This window comes from Stenella coeruleoalba (genome assembly GCF_951394435.1).
Source record: "Stenella coeruleoalba genome assembly, chromosome: 12".
NCBI lineage: Eukaryota > Metazoa > Chordata > Mammalia > Artiodactyla > Delphinidae > Stenella > Stenella coeruleoalba.
Window position 1 is genome coordinate 43,485,416 of NC_137158.1, and position 24,254 is coordinate 43,509,669.

Consider the following 24,254-nt stretch of genomic DNA (forward strand, 5'->3'; position numbering starts at 1 on the left):
GGATAATCTCATGTCTTCCTTTTAAAGTATGGTTGCAATTAGTTTAGTAAAAATCTTTATGTTAAAGAAGCTTCATGTGGACAAAATAGTAGTAATTAATATGCATATTTTTGCATAGAAACAATATGATTTGTGTACTGTCTAAAATACAGATTCAATTTTCTCCCTGTAAAAATAAATTAATGGATATCACATGCTAAAAACAGCTACCAGAATGTGTAGAAATTAAATAAAATTTTCTAGAAATTTAGCTCTAGGCCATAGGTAAGATACATTTATGAGGCTAATTTCCAGTCTGATTAACTCTAAATTTTTCCTGAAGAATACAAAATACTGATTCTGCCCATTAGGAAAACAGGAAATTAGAAGGCATTAGGAGTTTCTTATTGAATGCACTGCTTGTATGAATGTTTGAAAGAGCTATATAAGACCTATATAAGAATATTTGGGTGCTAACAGTTTACAAAGAAATCTTCAATAATACTAAATAACCTGGAGATTTGTGAAATACCAGGAAGAGTGATGAACTTTAGAGATAGCTTGAGGGCCAACAGAGATACAAGCGCATTTGTATTTTCAGTGTCTTTCCTTATTAACCTTCTAGCAGTTCAGATGCATTCCCATTTACAATCTGAAAGCAATTTGTATGGGGGAGGGAAGGTGATAGCAAGGTTAAATGATGAGTCATTTAAAATTTACCCCATCTTCCTTTCTTTGATTGTCTTTTCTTTTTGATAAAGTTCAGCAAACTCCTAGGAGAATGCTGTTTTATGCACCTTACTTTTGGGAAGAAAGTCACAGAGAATGTTATTTGTTGGACAGTATGAATCATGTACTATTTAGTATTTGTTTTGATGATAAACGAATACGATTAATTTGGCACAGAAAAATTATAGGAAAAGGATGACATATGGCAAATAAGGATGCAGCCCAGCCATGGCATCAAGTTTCTGAAAGGATAGTATGTTACTTTACTTTTCACCAAAATCTCCTTTTAAGTGTTCAAACTCTTGGCGGCTGTTGGCTGTCCCTCCGTACTGATAGGCATGCTCTATTGCTCTAGGGCTGTTGGAAAGGTGGCAGTGAGAGTCTCTTGGAACATTCCTCTCTAGGAATTTCAGGCCAACAGGATCCCATGAAGGAGCATCTTTGCTTTTCTCTCCCTATAAGAATAGGCAATGAATCATTTAAGGGACAAAACTGACATACTAGTAGCAAAAATTCATTTTTGATTTTCTTATCATTAATAATGATGATAAATAATTCAAGGGTATATTATCTGTGCATTTTCCACTCATAAAATATTAGACCTCTCTCTTCCTTCCTCTACCACCATAAGCAAATGCCAGCAGTAGCTGCAGCAGTAACAACAACAAACAACAACAACAGAGTATGTTAACAAATCCAAAATTCTAGTCTGTGATAGTGAAGCTATAGAGACAAGTGCTCTGTGATTTAAATTAAATGCACATCTTAATCAATGATGAAAAATGAAAAAGCTGGCAATAAAATAACCCTGAGACAAATCAATAAAATCCTCATATCATATGCAACAATATCACTCGAATACACATATTATTATTTACACATCCTGTATAAAAAGTTAACAACTTAGTAACATCTTCAAAATATTTAAGAATATTTTTGGTGATATGTAGCAAACCTATGTGACAGGATATAAAACAATTTTTAAAAACTATCTTGTGCTCTTAAAATTGCACTACTGATTTTAAAATTTAGAATTGTGAAACTATAGACTACTATTTAATGGTCATTTAGTCAATTTCTGAAGCAAAAGTACATGCAAGTAAATCTGAGCATTCATCTACTTATTTATTCAAGCAAATGTTTATTGAGTACCTAATAGGTAGGAGTGAAGGGGAAAGAAATCAACGTTTCTGCGTGCCTTCCATGGGCAGTGTGTGGTAGGGAATAGAAAGGTGAGTGAGACATGCTTCCTGTTTTTTAAGGACTGAAAATTGATTTGGAAGAATAGGCTTTTAAACAACAAATTGGAAGACAGGTTGTTGCTGGACAGAAAGGACCTTAGATGACTTGGTAAAGAATGGAGTCTTGTGTTTTAGGTGATGAGGAGACACTCAGGTTTTAAAAGCAGGGAGTGGCCTGATCTGACCCACTTGGGAAGAAATCCTGCAACAAAGCAAGGGTGGAGAGAGAGGAAATGTTTGGCACTAGGGAGAACTGGAGAACACAGTAAGAGTCAGGATGAGACACAGGATTAAAGGAGAAAAGACAATTCTGGTTCAGGTTGTTGAATGAATGCACACATTTAGTTTTCCTCCTCCCTAATTCCCACTGAAATGTCAGAAGAACTATACACATAAAAATAAATCCACAATAGTCCTGGAAGTCTATGAGGCTTTCTACTAGTCGAACAAAGCAGTGTGGAATTTACAGAAGATAATAATACAGATTGGAACAGACTGACAATAAAATTCTTAATCTCATATGGGCAAAATATAAGACCTCCAAAAAAAATCAGTGTTCCAGGCAAATCCCAGAATTACCCTCAAAATACAGGTATGGTGGGCAGAGGGCAGATGAATGAATTAAAGGGCAGAGCAGCTGTGCCAGTGCCCTGCTCTCAGGGCAGAGGCTCTTCAAGTTGGGTCCTGATACTGGAAACTCTCTCAGTGGTGGTTAGATTGGAGAAAGTGAAGTGGTGCTCAGAGACTCACCTGTCCTAAAGAAAAGCCCACCTGGTTCTACCATCCCTTCTTCCATTCCTCACATAGTTGTCAGGACTCAGAACCTGATTCACTGCTACAGAAGCAAGCCTTCTCTCTTGTATGGAGGAAGTACATCCAGTCACCAATGTGTTTTTGGTTGGCCCAGGCTCTCACCTATAAATAACGGCCATAGCTTCAAGCTACGGGTGGACAGAACGGGCTGGAGTGGGGCTTCGGGGAGACTCTTTCCCTCTAATGTATCTTGGGAAATTTCCCCTGACTCCACACTGTATTCCAACCCCAGTGGAGTAACAAGCCTTATAATGGGAGATTGATCACCTTTGTCTCATTGAGGAACAAAGCTGGAAATGGTGTGCACGTGGCATGGAGGGTGCGGGTGAGAGATTGGTGGGGGTCGGGGACTTTCCCCAACTCTGGCCATTCTTCATTCTCTCCATTCCAGTGGAGAGGATCTCACTTTTTCTCAACCAGTGTATCCACTTAGCTGTGAGAGGAGAGTGACAGTAACTTAGACGACAGGGGCTCAGCAAAGCAGGGCTTGTTGGATCACGAGTCTCAATTGACCAGCCTTGCCTTTCTCTGCTTCACCGTGGGAATACATGGACTAGGCCCTGTCTCTTGTCTGCTGCAAAAACTAATAAAATTTATATATGGCAACCAAATACCCTAAATCCTCTGTGGATATATGCTCTGAATAACAATAAAAAAAGAAAAGTTATAATTTAATCAATTGCTTTGCTACCATATAACACAGAGACTCAGTTTACTATCCCAAAATGGGTACGTGTGTGTGGATTCCCACTAAACCCCGCTAGACTTGACTTTACCAGTGTAATTTCTTTCTCTGAAGGTCTATTAGTTGCAATCCAACTGGTGGTACCAATTTCAATTTAGCAAGATTCTTTTGTTTCAGATTATAGCCAAACTGGTTGAGCTACTTAAGACAAAGAGGGAAATGTGTTATAAGGATATAGGAGTATCTTCCGCAATCCAAGAAAAGAGAGTGTAGTGGGGGTCCTACCACAGGCAAGAATCAGGAATTGGAAAGCTAGGAAGAATTAAGGCACTCCTTATCTGGATGTTTCTGGTATCTCAGTGTTGTTTTTGTCAGTGTTTGCTTTCATTCTCCTTTTCTCTGCAGGACAGCTTTCTGCCTTTTTCTATAAAGAGTATATTATTTGTGCATTTTCCATTTATGAACTATTAGGCCTCTCATAATAACCATAATAAATAAAGTCTATAATAAAGTAAAATGTGATAGGTGCTATGGAAAAAAGAACAGCTAGGAAAAGATAAAGGATCAGTAGTAGTGGTAGAAGGCAGGAGGTGGGCTGGGGTATAAAATAAGGGCTAAGATACATCAACATTGAAAAAACAAACAACCCAATTAAAAAATAGGAAGAAGACCTGAATAAACACCTTTCCAAAGAGGAGATGCCAAAAGCCAACAGGCACATGAAAAGATGCTTAACATCACTAATCATCAGGGAAATGCAAATCAAAACCACAGTGAGATACCACCTCACACCTGTCAGAATCGCTATCATCAAAAAGAACACAAATTGGTGAGGACGTGGAGAAAAAGGAACCCTCTTACACTGTTGGTGGGGATGTAAATTGGTGCAGCTACTGTGGAAAATAGTATGGAGGTATCTCAAAAAACTAAAAATAGAACTACCATATGACCCAGCAATTCCACTACTGGACATATATCTGAAAAAACAAAAACTCTGATTTGACAAGATACACGCACCCCAATGTTCACAGCAGCATTGTTTACAATTGCCAAGATATGGAAGCAACCTAAATGGCCATCAACAGATGAACAGATAAAAAGATGTGGGGCATATATATATATATATATATATATATATATATATATATATATATATATATATATACACACACAATGGAATACTAATCAGCCATAAAAAAGAACAAAATTTTGCCATTTGCAGCAACATGGATGGACTTGGAGGCATTATGCGAAGTGAAATAAGTCAGAGAAAGACAAATACTGTATGATGTCACATATGTGGAATCTAAAAAATACAACAAACTAGTGAATATAACAAAAAAAGAAGCAGACTCAGAGAGAACAAACTAGTGGTTACCAGTAGGGGGAGGAAAAGGCAGAGGGACAATATAGGGGTAGGGAAATAAGAGGTACAAACTATTAGGTATAAAATAGGCTACATGGATATATTATACAACATGGGGAATACAGCCAATATTTTATAACAACTATACATGGAGTATAACCTTTAAAAATTGTGAGTCACTATATTTATACCTGTAACATATTATACAGCAACTATACTTCAATTTAAAAAAAACAAATAAAATAAAATAGGGGTTAAGGCAGGGCTCACTGAGCAGATGACAGTTGGGCAGTCCTAGAAGGCGAAGGAGTTGTCCATGCAGATATTTGGGGGAAGAGTGGTCCAGGCAAGAGGAAAGCTCAAGTGAGGATCTTAGGCAGGAGTGAACATGGCCTGTTTTTAGAAATAGCCAGGAGATCAATGGGGGGAGAAGAGTGAGTGAGGGAAAGAGGCCTGGAAAATATAGGGCCTCTTATGACATTGTAGGAACTTGAGCATTTACTCTGAGTGAAGTGGGGGGCCACTTTGAGCAGAGGAGTAACATGATAGCGCATGTTTAAAAGGATCTGGTTGTTGTGCTGAGAATATACTATTGGGCAACAAGGTAAAAGCAGGGAGTCTTCTTGGGAGGCTATTACAGTAATTCATATGGGAGATGATGATGGCTTGGACCAGGATGGGAGCACTGGTACTTGAGTGCATTGTTAACATCTGACCAGGAAAGAGTAGGGAGGGTTAGATTGAAAGAATGAGAAGGAATTAGACTTTCACTTGTAATGAAGGCAAATAGTGTACATGCTAGGAGTAAATGAACGAGAAAGAATAGTCATCAGTGAACGCAATTTAGGACTCAAGAATTTGATGAAACAGCTGCCCTAGTTGATGCCACAGGTCAACTGTGTGAGTGGTTAAAATGGAGGTCAAGAAAGGAGGGGAAAACAGGGTAAGATCAGAGACTAATAATTTCCATGACTGTGACAGAAACCAGAGATAGTTATGTGAAAGCAAATGATACTAGAGAATTAGCACAATAAATAATATATATTATAAAGTACAGAGTAATTTTTACTACTGTAATGAAAAGTAGTTGGAAGTATGAGTAAAAGCTTATTCAAACTGTTTTTCTGGGAACAAGAAATGATACAACAAATCTGGTAAACTGCAATATCAGATACTACAGGAATCGTATCTTTCATATATACACAGTTGCAAACAAGAGTAAATTCTATAAAGCATCAGTGTCTAGAATTGTGTGTGTGGAATACAAGGGCAATCAAGAAGTTGGCACGGCATTATCTTTTACCTTTTTATTCCGACTTGTTTCAGGCTTTGAGGAATTTTTTCCTTTTTTGTGAAGGAGAAACAATGGCGAAGACTCAATGGGACACTCATAAAGAGAAGTATGGACCTTTTCAGAATACCGCTGGAAATCTTCGACCTCCACATCTCTATCCAACCTGTGTTTGTAATAGAGGAAAGAAAAACCTTAAAAATGTTGTTTAGAATTACATGATGAAACTATGGCAGTCAAAGAACCTTAGCAATTAAAATGTGTGTGTGTGCACACGTACATGATGGGCCTTTATCCACCAACCACTACCTTAATGAGAACCCTTGAAATGATCATTTAACCAATTAACCAATAACTTTGTACCTGGCACCAGCACATTCTGACAGATGAACATGTTTTCCCTCACCATGCTCTGGATGATGGGGACCTCATCTGTGTTACTTAATCTGTATTAAATTCCTTCCTTGCATGTTTTTGTACTCAGGGGGCCCTCACTGTCTTTGTTAAGTACAAAACAAAAATGGAGCGTACAGAATGGGAGAAGATATTTGCAAATAATATATCTGATAAAGGGTTAATATACAAAATACACAAAGAACTCATACAATTCAATGTAAAAAAAACAAACAACTTGATTAAAAAAGGGGGCAGAGGACCTAAGTAGACATTTCTCCAAAGAAGACATACAGATGGCCAACAGACATGTGAAAAGATGCTCAACAACACTAATCATCGGGGAAATGCAAATCAAAACTATAAAGAGATACCACCTCACACCGTCAGAATGCCTGTCATAAAAAAGACAAGGTATAACAAGTGTTAGTGAGGATGTGCTAACCCTCAATATAAACTGGTGCAGCCACTATGCAAAGCAGTATGGAGGTTCCCCAAAACATTAAAAATAGAACTGCCATATGATCCAGCAATTCCATTGCTGGATATTTACAGAAGAAAACAAAAACACTAATTTGAAAAGATATATGTACCCCTATGTTCATTGCAGCATTATTTACAATAGCCACAATATGGAAGCAACCTAAGTGTCTACTGATAGATGAATGGATAAAGATGCGGTATATATATATGTATATGGAATATTATTCAGCCACAAAAAATGAAATCTTGCCATGTGTGACATGGATGGATCTAGAGGGTATTATGTTAAGTGAAATAAGTCAGATGGAGAAAGACAGATACTACATGACTTCACTTATATGTGGAATCTAAAAAACAAAACAGACAACAAAACAGAAACAGAGCCATAGATACAGACAGCAAATGGGTGGCTGCCAAAGGGGAGGTGGGGTGCAAAATCGGTGAAGAGGGTTAAGAGGTACAAGCCCCTCTTACAACATAAATAAGCCCCTGGCGTGTAACAAACAGCAAAAGGGATACAGTCGATAATACTGTAATAACGGTATGGGGACAGATGGTTAGCAGACTTATCTTGGTGAGCATTTCATAACATATGCAAATGTCAAATCACTACGTAGTACACCTGAAATTAACATAATACTGTACATCAGCTAAATTTCAATAAAAGAAAAATGATGAAAAAAATGAAGTCATGCATTAAGTTAAAAAAGACTTTCTGAGACCTTTAAGGATGATTTGGGTATGTTGCTCTGTACTATACCATTGATAATAAGTACAGAAATAATCGCATTTAATATTTATAGTTTGCTGTACGCCAGGTGCTTTATGCACATTATCTCATTTAATCCTCATAACAAGTCTACCAGGCAGGCCCTGTTATTATTTGCAATTTGCAGGTGAAGAAATGAAGGCTTACTTAGCCAATGTCATACAGAAATTAAAAGGCAAAACACCTACACACAAACCCAAGTGTGTCAGTTTCTCAAGCACATGCAAGCTTTTAATTACTACCCTCTAATGCCTCTGATATTTCATAGCCCTAAGTTTTAACACCATAAATATTTTCATTATCGACTTGATCTTCTTTATCAATCATGCAGATTTATGAATAATAAAAATATTATACCTGGTAAAGTAGGCATTGCTTATACAGCCAGTGAAATTAGCATACTGGGGACTGATGGGTGAGCCACCGAAGTAGAACTTCTTTTCATCTGCTTGTGTCTGTTCCACCTTTCCTTTGGTAGGGTTCTTACTCCCAAGTCTGCTTTTATCTACTATCAATTCATACCTGTAAGGAAAAAGCTTCTTTAAGCACTACACAGCTAACATTTTACCTCGAGTTCCATTCTAGGTTGCAGGTTTTCTCATGGAATTGAAATGGAACATCTGGTTAATGACAAGATAACAAGTTGCCAAACTCTTCGTGAGACTCAGGGTAAAACGGCTGACTATGTCTATATGCAGAAAAGACTCTCCAAACTATGACTAGAATTTAAACCCATAGAAGCAAGTTCAGATGACTAGTCATCGGCAACTTTTTATTTATTTTTTTGGTGTGGAAAAATCAGAACATAAATCATGGTGATCATTTAATCACACTTGTGGGAAACTATTTTCATTGTAAAGCACACTGATAGTGATTGGAAATGGTGTCTTGAAAAGACCTATTAATGTTTTTTATAATGGGAGGGCTCCATAGAAGTGGACATAGAATAGCAGCAGTCTACAACGGAAATTTCTTTCTTTTTCCAGAAAGACTTTCTTTTTATGAAAAAGAAACTCAGTATTACATATGTTAAAGATAAAGTTATTAGACTTTTTAAAATGTGGCCGTAAATGCAACATTCTCAATTGTTTAATTAAAACCTAATGAAACCAATTATTTGCTGAGCTCCTTCTAAGATGTGCAAAACACTGCACTCCATTTAGTAAGTGCTATGTGCAGGTACTTCTCTCAAGATTATAGCTTACGGTTTCACTGGGAAAAAAACTTTACATACCTGTTAGTTAATTTTATAGTGATTTATTTGGCATGTCTTAAAAATTAATATCAATTTTTTTTTTTTTTTTTTTTTTGTGGTACGCGGGCCTCTCACTGCTGCGGCCTCTCCCGCTGCGGAGCACAGGCCCCGGACGCGCAGGCCCAGCGGCCATGGCCCACGGGCCCAGTCGCTCCGCGGCACGTGGGATCCTCCCGGACCGGGGCACGAACCCGTGTCCCCTGCACCGGCAGGCGGACTCTCAACCACTGCGCCACCAGGGAAGCCCGATATCAATTTTTAAAAAGAAGGTAAGTTGTTCCTTCTATCATTTTTTTAAACACTATAAAAGTAATAATATAGCCTATTATTCACAGTGGTCACTGGACAGAATCATGCCCTACAGATAAAGCCATCTGGTAGAAAGAAAATAAAGTGAGGAGCTGTACCTTGCAGGGGAGACAGAGGTAATGATGAAGTGGGACAGCCCGTCATTATACTGCTTATCTGCCGACTGCACCTTGATTCCCTTTACATCCATGATCACAGTGCCATTATCCAATGAAATGGAGAACACGTCTGACTGAAATGCAAGCACAGGTTTTTTAACTAGGGAGGCCAGGCATCCAAAAGATGGACACATCTTCAACACTTACTTAATGGGATTGCTAAGGAACACCCATCGTGTGGGAAATTTGCTTGAAAAATAATTTCTATGAACAACAACAACAAAATACTCTATTGCTTGTATTGGTGTTACCTATAAAATCAGATACATTTCAATGGAAAGAGGAATTTCCTGTATTTTGAACTGAAAATTTCAGGTGATTTTGTCATGCTAAGTAGTTGTCATCCCAGCATCAGTTACTTTCTTAACTCAGGCATTTCTATTCTGTCATCAGTCTCACTTTTGAAAAGGCAATATTTGAATTTCCTTGGGGATGTAGCTAGATGACCAAGCATGGGTTAATTTGCTAATGTGGCTTTTAAAAATGTTTCACTTTTCATCTACAGAGGCAGAAAAATTTTAAAATAGCAGAAGTTAACATCTTTTTCTGAATTTGCTTATTGCTTGTCTTAAAATATTGGCAAAATGATAATCTTCCTTCTCTTCCCTACGTGGGCATCAACCTCTACAGTTAGCCCTCAACATAACTACTTTTTGTGGACAAAAGGTATTATTTAACTAACCATGGTAATCTGAGGCAGGTTTGGTGGCAGAGGTCCTACAAAGTGTTTTGGGTAAATTCTCACAGATGCTACTGATTTAAATTGGATATAAATGTGACAGATACAAGGTAATAAGAATGAAAAGTAAAAGCTGCTTTTATAAATCATATTATGACTTGGCCCATCAGTGTATATATTGGTGATGACCTTTTCAGAGATAAATCAGTTAGAACTTAAGGTCACCAAACTTTTACAAACCTTATTGTATTCTCAACACAGCATATCTTTATAAGCTGAGCTACAGTGTTCTATACCAAATTCAAGAACTATTTCACAAATTGAATCACACATGAGTTTGTATATATACACAGAGATTCTTAACATTTTTTGTGCTATGCACTCTTTTGGCAGTTTGGTGATACATATGGACCCCTTCATAAAATATTTTAAAATCACTGAACAAAATATGTAGGAATACAAAGGAAACCAATTACATTGAAATACAGTTTCAAAATATTGAACCAATAAATATGTGACATAGTTATATATGTACTTCTACATTAAGGCACTAAATAATAAAATCTATTAGCAGATCTAATAACTACTGCAATTTAGAAGTAGCAATGAGCAAAAATATTTTGAGATACCTGTGACTACTATAATGTGCAATGAAAAATACCTGTGATTTCTATTAATGACAAAGTGACAGGTACTGCTAATATTACTGTGGTTTGTTGCCAACATTCACAATTGAAGAAAATGCTAAATTGTAGTTAGAGAAAATAAAGTTGTAATTTTTTCTCACCTAGTTCACAGACCCACTGAATTCTTTCCATGAACCCCTGAGAGGTGGGTCTATGAAGCCCAGGTTAAAAACTCCTCATATACAACATATATAATATTTTACAAAGTGTCGGAAATGAGACATTTGTGTGTGTACACGAGTCAAAATTAATCTGAATTGAAAATCACTTTTAAGGTGCTTAAAAGTATTTTTAACAGACAAAACGATTGCCACAAAGAAGATTCCACAGGGAAAAACAAATACTTACCCCTGAAGCATAATAGAACAGTAACCCGTTTGGCTGTAATGTTCGGAAATTAAAACCTCCCTCAAAGCCATCGAAAAAAGATATTTTCTGAATTGAAGCAATGAAACTCTGTCCATTGAAATATGCTCTGCGAGATATCTGTGTGCCAAAGAAAGTAGGAATACAGTGTTTGGATAATTATCAAAAAGCTTAAAATGCCCATTTCTTACATACCAAAGGCCTTATCTGCTAGTTCCTATGTTAATAGTTATGTTTTAATTTCTGGTTTATACTGGAATTCAGGCATGCTAGCCTTCCTTCTGTATGCCTCTAAAAGATGGGGTTTCAGCTTCCCTACTTCCTCCACCATGAGTGAGTGAAGATGCTCACGCAGCCTCTCTGGGCTTTGGTAGCCCCAACCATTGAAAAGTGAAGCAACTGGACAAGTCACAGAGGATCCCCACAAGCCTTTTTAGCTTAATGATTCTTCTTTCCACTGGTGGCAGAAAAGAGCCCAAGGTGTACACAGGATTACAGAGAAAAGAGCTTTTTCAGCTTTTAAGAGCAGTAAGTTTCTTGTCTATTTATTAAAAACCTTTTGATTGTGTACTTACAAGAGAGTCTTCTGGGCATCCATAACCAACTCCCAGGGTTTCTGTCTGTTCTAATAAATTGAAATCTTTCTTTTGGAACTGGAAACCCTTCATACATCCTCTGAAATTGATATCCAGGGGAAGGTGTACTCTTAGGGTCCTGGAAAAGAAAATTAGTCTTTACTGATATAGCCATGATGATGATGGTAGTGGTGGTGATGATGATGTTACCCTACATATGTAGGATATAAAATTTTGATTTTATTTATAGTTATTTTTAATAGCTGTATAATTATTCATATTCTCATGCCTTCTTTCATAAGCACACAGTAATGTCTAATCTTTGCATACAGAACAGCTTTATTCTGCACGAAGCCAATTTGTTTACTTCTTTATAATTTTCAAGATCCTTTAACTTACATTAGCTCATTTTATCTGTATAACAATTCAGTGATATAGATGGTGATGTTATTATTTCCCTTTTACAGATGATTAATAGGTTGAACCATAATGAACTGACATATGTATGGGTCAAAAATTGGCAGTTTCACATGGTTTACCTATAAAGTGAAACTGAGAAATAGTAAGTAATTTTTTTTAATGTCACAAGTGGTAAGTTAGGATTTGAACCCGGGTCTTCAGTCTTCCACTAATCCACTTGGGTCATGAACTCATTTACTTGTCCTTAATGTATCTGCAACACACTAATCAACTAAGGCTAGAGAAGTTTTTAGTGAACGCTGGGCCTCTGGAGCAATAGGAAAGTGAGAAATCCTTTATCTTTAAGATTAAGGATGGCATTTTGCTCAAAACTGTAATCCTAGCACCCATCATTATGGCTAAGATAGGAAGTGCCCAAGAACATATTATTGGATATTGTATGAATATGAAGTTAATTTTGAGCAAGTTACAATGACTTCCATGTATTTTAGGTGAACACTGGCCAAATTAAGGGGTAACAGTCCCACTTTACTCTGCTCTGACAAGATCATACCTGCATGATCATGCTAATTGACAGACTGAGGTGCACATACAGCAACCATAATGGTTAAATATCCCATGTGGCACGGCTGAAGGAATTGAAGAGGATATTTAGTTTGGAAAGGAAGCTTACGGTTGGGGCCTCATCCCAGAACAATTAGAATTTCTGGAGAATGGTCATGGGTAACGATGTTTATAAAAGTTCTCTAGTTTATTCTAATGTGAAGCAGGGTTGAGAGTGACTGGACTGGAATATCCTAAAGTTGTCTCTCAGTTTTAAGAGTCTCTGATGCTATGAACTGATGGTAATGAGACAGCTGAAATTTTGAATATATTAATGTTTCATTATACTTAATTCACAACCCCCACAGGCTTAAAATTTTTGTTTACCCTAAGATGCTATTTGAGAGTTCAAATAAGTCTAAATTAATACTAAAACAAAAGTAAATGAACACAATGCTTCTTTGTTTTCACATAATACACATGCTCCACCTTTCCTCTTGCGGATAAGAAATACTGCATTAGACTATGTTCTAAGAGTAATAAATAATTAAAGAAATCTGTAGATCACATCTACTAGATGACAATTTAAGGAGGTCATGAGGACTAGCTGCACAGGGCCCACGGGTGAATGGCTGTGTGTGTGCTTCTGTAAACGTGTACAAAAATAGTAGGTGGGAATGCTCAAACATTTACTACACCTCTCCTGGATGTTGAATCCTCAGCCCAGTGCTTCGTTAGGAACAAGCAGCTTAACAACAGCAAAAAAGCTTACCTTGATTCTAAGATTTCTGGGGGAGCTCCTCCAATGTATATGTCTGTAAAAGGTATTTTCATCTTTTCATTGTCCATGCTCTTGACATGTCGTCTATCAACTACCAAAATCATTTTCTTATCATTGTGGTAAATGATTGAGATCTGGGAGAAATAGTGCATAGTAAGTTGATCACTGCTTAACAATCACCTTTTTTTTTTTTTTTTTTTTGCGGGCCTCTCACTGCTGTGTCCTCTCCCGTTGCGGAACACAGGCTCCGGACGCGCAGGCTCAGCGGCCATGGCTCACGGGCCCAGCCGCTCCGCGGCATGTGGGATCTTCCCGGACCGGGGCACGAACCTGCGTCCCCTGCATCGGCAGGCGGACTCTCAACCACTACGCCACCAGGGAAGCCAACAATCACCTTTTTGAAGACTGCTATATATTTTAATTATTCTGGTTGTAAGAGCTGGGCCTCCATGTTCTTATGCTTGTTTGTTCACAAAGCGGGGAATAAGATCTTCCTTTCTTACTCACAGACATGAAAACTCTTTCTTAGATAACCAGAAGTTCATATTTGCTGGAGAAGGGTTTCCATATGGAGATAAGGCTAGCCCAAGAAAAATTTTGCTATGAGACCAACTGTTTTATTTTGCCCCTCTGAGGGGATTCAGGAAAAAAATTATAAACAGTTACCTTCTGGGCCCTGGACTGAATGCTGCCAGGTGTCATTTTTTTGTGGTGTAGTGAGATGCTTTAATGAATGTGGGAAAATGCCAGTCAGAGAAATAGTTAAAATATTCTTTGTAAACCATCCTCATGAAGGCTATGGACTTTGAACTGAAAAGAGAAATATAGCCTCTAGTCTCTGCATTTCAGTTCAACTTAAAAGATATTATGCCTTTTATATATTTTATTAAAGTGTAGATTTAAAGTAGTTGTTAGTGAAAATAGAAGAAATATATTATCAGTATACTTCACATCTGTTCAGGACTGAAGAGCACTCTTTGTGGGTTTTCTTTATAAGAAAATCTGTTAGTATTTTCTAAGTTTTGGATAAATGGTTTAAAAGGAAATGATTTACTTATATCTACTCTTTTTACATTTAATGGGACTCAAGGAAAAAGCAAAAAAATGGCTGTGTATCTACACTCTCATTTTCAACAAATGTATAGAAGTGCCATCATAATCAAGAGATAGAGTATTAATGGGAGTCTTTTGATCAATGAAGCAATTAAAATGAATCTTCACTGACTCTTTTATTAGAAACTCCAATATGGGACTTCCCTTGTAGCACAGTGGTTAAGAATCCGCCTGCCAATGCAGGGGACATGGGTTCGATCCCTGGTCTGGGAAGATTCCACATGCCGCAGAGCTACTAAGCCCGTGTGCCACAACTACTGAGCCTGTGTGCCACAACTACTGAAGCCCGTGCGCATACAGCCTGTGCTCTGCAACAAGAGAAGCCACCGCAATGAGAAGCCTGCACACCTCAATGAAGAGCAGCCCCCGCTCATGGCAACTAGAGAAAGCCTGTGCACAGCAAAGAAGAACCAACGCAGCCAAAAATAGATAAATAAATTTATTAAAACAAACAAACAACTCCAATATGATAAAATATCCATTCTTTTAAAGCAAATGTTATCCTGGAGTTGAGTAGGTGAGGGCCTTTCACTTGGTTTTTATATGTGAAGGTGTTCAGTTTAATTACTTTCTCACCTATCTCATTTGACCATCTGATTAGATCAGTAGATCTAAATACAAATAAAACAAAACAAAATACTCAAACTGCAACCATCAGTACCTCATGGTATTTTGCATCATTAATTTGAGCTTTCTTCATTGTGTCTTCAAGATGCACAGGGCCGTTGCTAAACCCAAAGTCATAGGACACATGTAGGTAACCATTGCGCATTTCCAGGCTGAAAAACATACTCTGTGGAGAAGACAAAAAGTTATAAGATGTGAGCATCTGCTATTATGAAAGAGAAGGTTTAGCTGAATTTGAGAAATAACACTGTATACTTTATTATTGAAACTGTTTTCAGACTAAAGAAGTCTCATGATATTCTTATTATGAAATAAAAATCACAACTACATCCATATCAGCAGTTATGTCTCATTTATACACCGAAATTTTAATATTTATCTACAATTTAAAACAACTATCTTCTATTGTTTTTCATTTACTTTGTGAATTAATGAAATTTAAAATTTACCTTATTGACCTTTAACAATCTTGAAAACAGAGTATTATAGACCATATGTATTCAAACTGCCCTTTTTTAAGGCAACATTTCAAAGTTATAACAGGCCAATAGATGTGATTACATTTCACTTTAAGAGCAAAATTGGTAACATTGAAAAAGAATTCCAAGGTATGCTGAAAAGAATCTTAGAAAATTATCAGCAAATATGGACCTAAGAAGAAGAGGGCCATTCCTGTGTTATTTTGAAACACTGGAGTTACGTAGATAAATACGGAATTATTACGTGCTTGGACCATGTGATATTCAAGAACCAAAGTAATTCTGTAACACTCAAGTAATTTACTGGTCAGGCTTGCTTGTTTTAGAAGATAGTTCATAGACACAAGAATTCAATGGATTTTCGGGACTTCCCTGATGGTCCGGTGGTTAAGACTCTGCACTTCCAATGCACGGGGGTGCGGGTTTGATACGTGGTCAGGGAGCTAAGATTCCACATGCCTCTCAGCCAAAAAACCAAAACATAAAAACAGAAGCAATATTGTAACAAATTCAATAAAGACTGAAAAAAAAAAGAAGAATTCAATGGATTTGAAAAATAAAGTATTATGGAAAGTCCCTATTTCACAGAAAGTGATCTTTTGGGCAGAATTTATATACTCTTGCGAATGTGGAACAAAATGCACTGAGGTATAGAAAGAAAATATTTCAACTTCTATTTATACTCATTTTAAAACTCTAAAATAGAGAAAGAAGCTAACTTTTAATATTTAATACGTGGATTGACTCTGGGCCTTCATTTTGTCCTTTGGATGGATTTTCATGGGATTTAGATTCACACAGTATGTGAGGCTTTGAGAATGAAGTTCCACACTTGAAGGCAGGCCATGGCCCCCCCACTCATTTCTTTGTGTTTAGCCTATTGCAATTATTGACGTTTATGTGTGCCTGGTTACATGGATTTATGAGTGAGGTCACTTAATAATAGACTATTTACAGTAATTTTCTACTGAGATACAGTGATGTGAAAATATTTTGAGACATGTAGATGTTTGCAGATTATTTCCTGTAAGTTGCTAAAAAGGCTGTTAAGTTTCAAGAGGGTTACACATTTTCCTTATAAAATGAATTATTCTAAATTTATTGACCTTTACTTGTGATGACAAATGTCTTTTAGTAGTATAAAACCTACTAGCTACTAAAAAAAAAACATACTTGATCTGTAATTTCAAGGTAGGGGCATTGTAACAATGGATGAGAAACTATTTTGGCAGGGAAGAAAGTTGTACTCTAGAGAGATGGTTTTTTTTAAAAAAATTATGTATGTATGTATGTATGTATGTATGTATGTATTTATGGCTGCATTGGGTCTTGGTTGCTGCACACGGGCTTTCTCTAGTTGTGGCAAGCGGGAGCTGCTCTTCATTGCAGTGCGTGGGCTTCTCATTGCAGTGGCTTCTCTTGTTGTGGAGTACGGGCTCTAGGTGCACGGGCTTCAGTAGTTGTGGCACATGGGCTCAGCAGTTGTGGCTTGTGGGCTCTAGAGCACAGGCTCAGTAGTTGTAGTGCATGGGCTTAGCTGCTCCGCGGCATGTGGGATCTTCCCGGACCAGGGCTCGAACCCACGTCCCCTGCATTGGCAGGCGGATTCTTAACCACTGTGCCACCAGGGAAGCCCTGGGGAGATGGTTTTTAAAAAATGTATATGGAAAAGTTTTCTATTGGTAAGTAAATTTGTTGATGAAAAGAATGTAAGTATACTACCATAAAAACTCTCATATCTGCACTATTAAAACATTTCTGGAAAGAAATTTCTAACCTGTTTAAAAGTCTTTCAAATGAAGATTTTTAACGGTCTTGAATTCCTTTGTTAAAGTTTACAAAATGATACGATATCTGATTACCTTGCAAGAACGGACATCAGGAAAGATGAAAATCTGCCAGCTGAATTTCAAAGACAACTTTTGCCAATTGGTGAATGAGACTGAATAACCGTACCATGATTTAGTAAGCACAGCTAATCATATATTTCCTACATTTTTATTTATATGAGGTATCTTGCCTAGTTATGATAGCCAATAGAACTTAGTATTGAAATAAACTGGACTCAGGACAAAACTTGTATCACAATGCGTTTAATGAGACTTTCAAAAATACTTAAGCATGTTTAATTACACTGTTCTCACTAACACTGCCATTAATAATTCTTGTATCATTAGCAAAATAAAATTAATTTTATTTTACTTCATCTTTATTTTAAAATTGTATTTATTTTTATTCAGTTTTTATATAAATTATCTTTTTCCTAGTTTTGAATATTATATTCATATGTAGTATATGTATATCATTAATAAATAAAGAGATGTATGTGTGTGTGTATATATATAAATACACACACACACACACACACACACACACACACACACACACATATTAAGCATGCAAACTTCTTTTTAACTGATTAGGGCATATGATTTAAAAAGTCAGTGCTAAATTTCTGTAGACACATGCTCGCCTAGATCTTGGTGCTGATTTTCCTTAAAGTTCCCTTAGTTTATTAAAGGGGTTATATTTAATATACATCCAAAAACGTACTGCAGGGAAATGCATCTCATGGCTGCTTTTACTTACTGCTGACATCATTTCCCTGAAGGAAAAAAACCCAATTTTGCTTTCTAAGCTAAAACTTCAGTTTGATGGCATGACACACTCAACCTGGGAAGGTTCCTAGAAACATGCACAGCAGAAAGTAAAGGCAATAAGGGAGAAGATGTAGGATTTTTATTTTTACTCACTCCATTGACCATCAGGAGCACAAGGCCGTTGTCAGCTGGTGTTCTAACTTCTATGTCAAAGCGAGTCACCTGACCGAATTTCCCTCTCCTTGTGATATCCCTCACCACGGCATAACTAGAACCATCGAAAAAATAGCTGGCAGCCCGACTCTGAGTAAAGGCCAGTTTATCTCTGAAATAAAAATACAAGGATCATATGAATATGACAGCTTCTGTTATGCTTTTCAAATGAGGCCCTTTTAACCCATTCTCATGACATTTTTCATGGACCTCAATAGCATTTAAATGAAGTCCTGATGTCTGCATGGGAGACACAAAGAAGCATTTAAACAAATTGTTTGTAATGGATTTTTTTTCTCTACCCTATGTGCTAAGATAACAGAAGGTTCCAGTGAGACCCCAGTCTCTGGAATCTGAAACCAAAGCTGCAAACAAGTAGTTTAACTTTTAATAATAGTGCATGCTCATTATGGTAGAGAAGAACTGAAAAGTTGTGTGCAGGCATGACTATTATGCAGTTTCAAAACTGGTTTCCCCCCAAAAAAGATTGAAAACCTGAATATTTACCCACACTTGTCTCATCTGCAGCTCTTGCATGGCTATCAAATTTTTAGTACTCCTAACACGTTCTTACCTGGCACAGGGCACTGATTTGGACGGATCCATATTATAGATGTGCTTAAAGTTGTACAAGCTGATCACATCATTGTTCAAAGTGGCCAATTCCAGGCAGCCAACGAAGCCAGGCAGGTTTAAGCTGGCAGGGAGCTGTGAAACAAGGTGAAGTCAACTGTGCCATGACCACATCTCATCCAGTCCACACAGATCAGGCAGTGAGACAACAGTAGGTCAAGGGGACCTTCCCACTGATAGAAATATCTTCCTAGACCTGAGTTTGTGTCTATTCTATGCTAAACCATCTAGAATAACGAAGATTTTTCAGTTGTCCATATCTTAGCAGAGAGGGTGGGGTTTATTGAGCATATAATATGTGCCAGTCACACAACTGACTGTGGATTCATGACCAAAGTCAATCCTTACACCAGCTCTGTGAGGTAGGTATTCCTGTCCTCACATAAAGAGAGGGAAAGTAATTCTCAGAGAGGTTCACTAATGTGCCTCTCACTAGTGAGTAACAGTTCTGCAACTGAAATCCTGGATCAAATCCCTGTCTTCCTGGGCCTTTCCTGTATCTGCCCTTCAACAGGTCTCATCTCCCCTCCTAGACCCCACCCCCTCCCTCATCCTAGGTATTTCATTTCATGCCTGTATATTAGCTGAGATAACGGAATTTTTGAAACTGTCGTCTGTAAACCTGAAGACTAGCTATAAGCCCACAAGGTACAGACATTCCTGCAGTAGGTAGGGGTAATTAATTACATATGCATGTATCAGAATGAAATAAATTGATATTCAAGTGTTAGATATAGCTTGAAAGTATTTGACACTATGAAAATGTGGGTAGCACAGACCAGATTTAAGCAGCAGATTTATAGATCCTAATTCAGAATTCTACCACCCACTGAGCTAAACTCTTTTTTTTAAGATATTAAGGTTTCCATCCAAGCGCTGAATCACTGTAGGCTTTATGGACTTCTAAAAACAATCACTATAGATTTGCAATAAGTCAAAATATAGCTGGATAGCTCACCTTGAAGTTTGAAGGCACGCCACCAACATAAAACACAGTGTCCTCAGGATCCAGATCCAGCAAGGAGTCATCTCCCGCAAATTCCCCCTTTTTAATAAACTTTTCTTCTGCGGTGCTACTTAGACTTGGGACTGTTAAAAACACCTTTCCGTGTTTTCCTACCCTGTTCAGATAAAGAATTTTCACTCTTTATTAGCCAGATAATTTGTAGAAAATATGTTTTTTTTTTTTTTTTGTGATACATGGGCCTCTCACTGTTGTGGCCTCTCCCGTTGCGGAGCACAGGCTCCGGATGCGCAGGCTCAGCGGCCATGGCTCACGGGCCCAGCCGCTCCGCGGCATGTGGGATCTTCCCGGACCGGGGCATGAACCCGTGTCCCCTGCATCGGCAGGCGGACTCTCAACCACTGAGCCACCAGGGAAGCCCGAAAATATGTTTGTTTGTTTTTTTAAATGTCAAAATGTGAATGTCCCTTCATCACAGAATTGGTGATTTGATTTTGTCACTTTCATAAGCATTTATATAATGTCAACAATCAAAGGGAAAGGGAAAAAAAGACATTCCATCTTGGAATCAATTCATGGATTGGCCAGATTAAAAAAATCTAATAATCAGATTGCTCTTTAGAAGTGATGACTATTCTTTCTAATTTTTTGTTTTCCACTAAGGTATTTGTGAAGGAGTACAGGAATAATGGAAGAAAGAGGAGCAACATCCATAGAAAGACTGTGTGTGTGTGTGTGTGTGTGTGTGTGTGCGTGCGTGCGTGCATGCGTGAGTGCATGCGTGAGTGCATTCAATAGATTTTTTATGAAATTTGCAGATGAGCCCTGTGTCACGGATTCACTTTACCTTTCAATCTTGACAATGCTGAAGTAAGCAGGCCAGGAACTGACAGGCTTGGAGTCCAGGGGAATCTCTACATCCTTAGTTCCCAAATTATAAACGTACACCAGGTTATCATTTTTGATTGCAAGACCCATGTACTCTTTTTTGGCCTGAAATGTCAAGAAGTCTCTTAAATAAAATCCATATGAATGAATGTCATCTTTCGTTCTCATTTCTTTAAAAGACAATTAGCAATCCAGATGCTTGGCTGTATATAAGGCAAGTCTGGCTTGAATTATTACCAAAGTGCCCATTAGACTGGGCAGCGCCTCGTTCTTTGCAGCCTCCCTGTGGCTGCATCAGTGTGCTGCCCCTCCCCCCGATCCCTCCATGCCTGTCCAAATATACCTTGGGCAGGAAGGCAAGCAACTGTGGGCTTGTGGACATTTGATGGCTGTCAGGAGTGTGCTAACCTTGTTTGGTTAATCTGGGGATATAATGCAGCCTGGCAATACCGATTGCTATGCACCTTCAAAGCAGGGTTCAGCATTAAACATAATAGGCCTCTGTACTCTGGGTGTCTTTGAAATGCTGCATTCAGACTCCTCAGAGTTAGCAGTGTGAGGCCGATATGAAGAAACCACAGAAATATCCCACACAGAGAAGAAATGACTTGTCCTAAAGTCACTACTTTAGTCTTGGCCTTAAAATGGTCTATAACTTTTGAGGTGCTAGAATAGAAATTTTGTTTATTTGCACAGGTAGCTTTGTTTTAAGGCAAGAGAAAAAGCACTTATCTTTCCTTTCAACATTATTCCATCATTTACAACCACATGCTCTTACGTTTTTGCTTCCGAGGTATAGGACGAACTGATCTGCAGTCCCACCCAGCTCTGGTTGCTTCACAGGAGGAGGCTTCATGTACAGGCTCAGGGACGTAAAGGTCTTTAAGTCATCCATTCTGGCTTTGGGATGCACTTCGACTGCCGACTGACCATCAAACATCATGGAGACTTGGATCTGGAGTTACAAAATTATTCCATTAAAAGTACCCCGCAGAAATGGGCATAGTGCTTTCCCATGGTTCTCAATGGGCTTCCCTCATTCCTTATGAGGTCTCTGAGCTTTACCCGTGACCTCCAAGCCTTTGTTTACTTATGTCCTCAACTTGTTGGAGAAAGGATTTAAGGAAGATAATACAGTTTAAATTTAAAGTGAGGTGAAAGAAAGCAGAACAAAAAGGTGACAAAGTAGGTCTAAGAATGAGGATAAATATGCATTCCACAATGAACTACATATTTGGTTAAGGTGAACTAAACAGCTTGAAGGGATACTTGGTCAGTTATACAATTCACAAGGCCCATAAAATTAACAACTAATTGATCAGGAGAATAATAACTAATCTTGGGTACTAATATAGCTAGGACCTTTTCCCTAGGGTCTTCAAAAGAGGAGCGTGGGGTGAGGCTGTGAGCAATATCCTTGATCATGTCTGGACAGTTGGGAGGGGTCTAGAGGCCAGCTTTGAAGTCTTAGATGGGGTCTTAAAACCTGGCTCTGCCACTTACTAGCTATGGAACCATGCGCAAATCACTTAACCTGTAGTTTCCTCATCTGTAAAATGAGGACAATAAATTTGTTATGAGAATGAAACCAGATGATAACTGTAAAGTGTTTTCCAGTGCCTGGCTTTATCATTATACTAACTGTAGTGATGAGTTCATTAAGATGTTTCTTATAATGATCCTTAGAAAGGCATCACAACAAAGCAGGATTTAGTAAATACATTTCTAAGAGGCCCAATATAACGTGCTGAACTGGTCTGATTCGAGGTGATTTTCAGAGTATTAATAAGTAGGTGGACTGTGTATATTCATGTCATCTATGCAAATATTTATGAATAAGTAGATGTATTACATAACTGAATAATATTAATTTGATTAATACTGATGGTCAGTGAGTTCAAGATTATATTTCCAAGTGCCTAGAGTGCAGCTGTCTTATGTTGCCAGTTGAGTAAAGCACAATAAATCTTAATGAACAATCAAGCAGTGTATGGGATTAAAGTTCCTTTGTAAAAACTGAGAGTTTGAAAAAGATGTATATATGCATAGAAAACATCTCCCTTTGGGGAGCTGTGTGGGCCCCGAAGGCATTGCCAAGACTCTCTTCAGAAAATGGTTTCAGGTGATTAAGGCCCCCAAATTCTACCCCATAGAAATAAAACTACCAGAAGGCATTCACAGAAACCTAGCATTGGAAATGCCACTTCTTGACAATAAATTTTTTTTGAAATGTTCTTCAAGGTATCTAAAAAAGGTGATTTGTGGGGTGGGACCAATTATCATATATCATTTAAAAGTTGGGGGCTTCCCTGGTGGCGCAGTGGTTGAGAGTTCGCCTGCCGATGCAGGGGACACGGGTTCGTGCCCCGATCCGGGAAGATCCCACATGCCGCGGAGCAGCTGGGCCTGTGAGCCATGGCTGCTGAGCCTGTGCGTCCGGAGCCTGTGCTCCGCAACGGGAGAGGCCACAACAGTGAGAGGCCCGCATACCGCAAAAAAGAAAAAAAAAAAAAAGTTGGGTATATTTACCAATAATAATTTCCTTCATTACAAAATAGTTGATTTCCAGTTCTTAATTCTGTCAGTAATTAGGACCAACAGTCTGTTCAGGCTGACTCTCAATTGAAAAAATAAAACCATATAATTTGGTTGTAAAAAATAATGCTGGTCTATAAATTAATAAAAAAACAAATTAGAAAGGGGGCCAAGAACAAGCCATGTTTTGCCACACTGAAAATGTTAATTGCTGTGTCAGGATATTTCCCATCAATGCCAGCACTAGTTATGGTGTTGTGTTGCTTCTGTATAGCATCTCAGGATGAGGTCTTTGTTGAAATTGTTCAGTTTAGCTGCTATGTGTTAAGCCTGTAGAGAGGTCAGTAAAAGCTTCATATCATCTATGTTGCACTAGAGAATTCTTTGAAGAGGTAGATGAGCAAGATTATTCCATATAGTAACTGCACAAAGACAGCTGTTAGGATAATGAATAATAATAATAATAAAAAAATTGAGTCTTTTAGTGGGGTTAGCTTTCCTTGATTCCTTTTGCTCTACGAGCTTTGTTGACTAGGTTAAATGTGTGCTTCTTAATCTTGGTTACACATTAGAATCACTGAGGAGCTTCAAAAAAATACAGGTTCTGAGCCCTTCCTCTAGAGAGCATGAGTATTGCTTTCAGGTTGGGACCAGGAATTGGTTTGGTTTTCAAAGCTCCTT

The 24,254-nt window shown here is 38.0% G+C and overlaps 1 protein-coding gene across 1 annotated transcript in view; it reads right to left on the reverse strand.

Moving 5' to 3' along the window:
- Window positions 1–24,254, reverse strand: part of LAMA4 (laminin subunit alpha 4) — a 150,939-nt gene that overhangs the window by 11,602 nt on the left and 115,083 nt on the right. The window contains exons 19-31 of the mRNA XM_079939603.1: window positions 21,817–21,993; window positions 20,998–21,143; window positions 20,145–20,307; window positions 19,128–19,261; window positions 18,494–18,665; window positions 15,296–15,427; window positions 13,513–13,655; window positions 11,778–11,916; window positions 11,185–11,322; window positions 9,412–9,545; window positions 8,107–8,271; window positions 6,117–6,270; window positions 976–1,163 (exon numbers count right to left, since the gene is read on the reverse strand). Of these exons, the coding sequence (XP_079795729.1) occupies window positions 976–1,163; window positions 6,117–6,270; window positions 8,107–8,271; window positions 9,412–9,545; window positions 11,185–11,322; window positions 11,778–11,916; window positions 13,513–13,655; window positions 15,296–15,427; window positions 18,494–18,665; window positions 19,128–19,261; window positions 20,145–20,307; window positions 20,998–21,143; window positions 21,817–21,993 (1,985 nt within the window). The remainder of the gene's footprint in view (window positions 1–975; window positions 1,164–6,116; window positions 6,271–8,106; window positions 8,272–9,411; window positions 9,546–11,184; window positions 11,323–11,777; window positions 11,917–13,512; window positions 13,656–15,295; window positions 15,428–18,493; window positions 18,666–19,127; window positions 19,262–20,144; window positions 20,308–20,997; window positions 21,144–21,816; window positions 21,994–24,254) is intronic.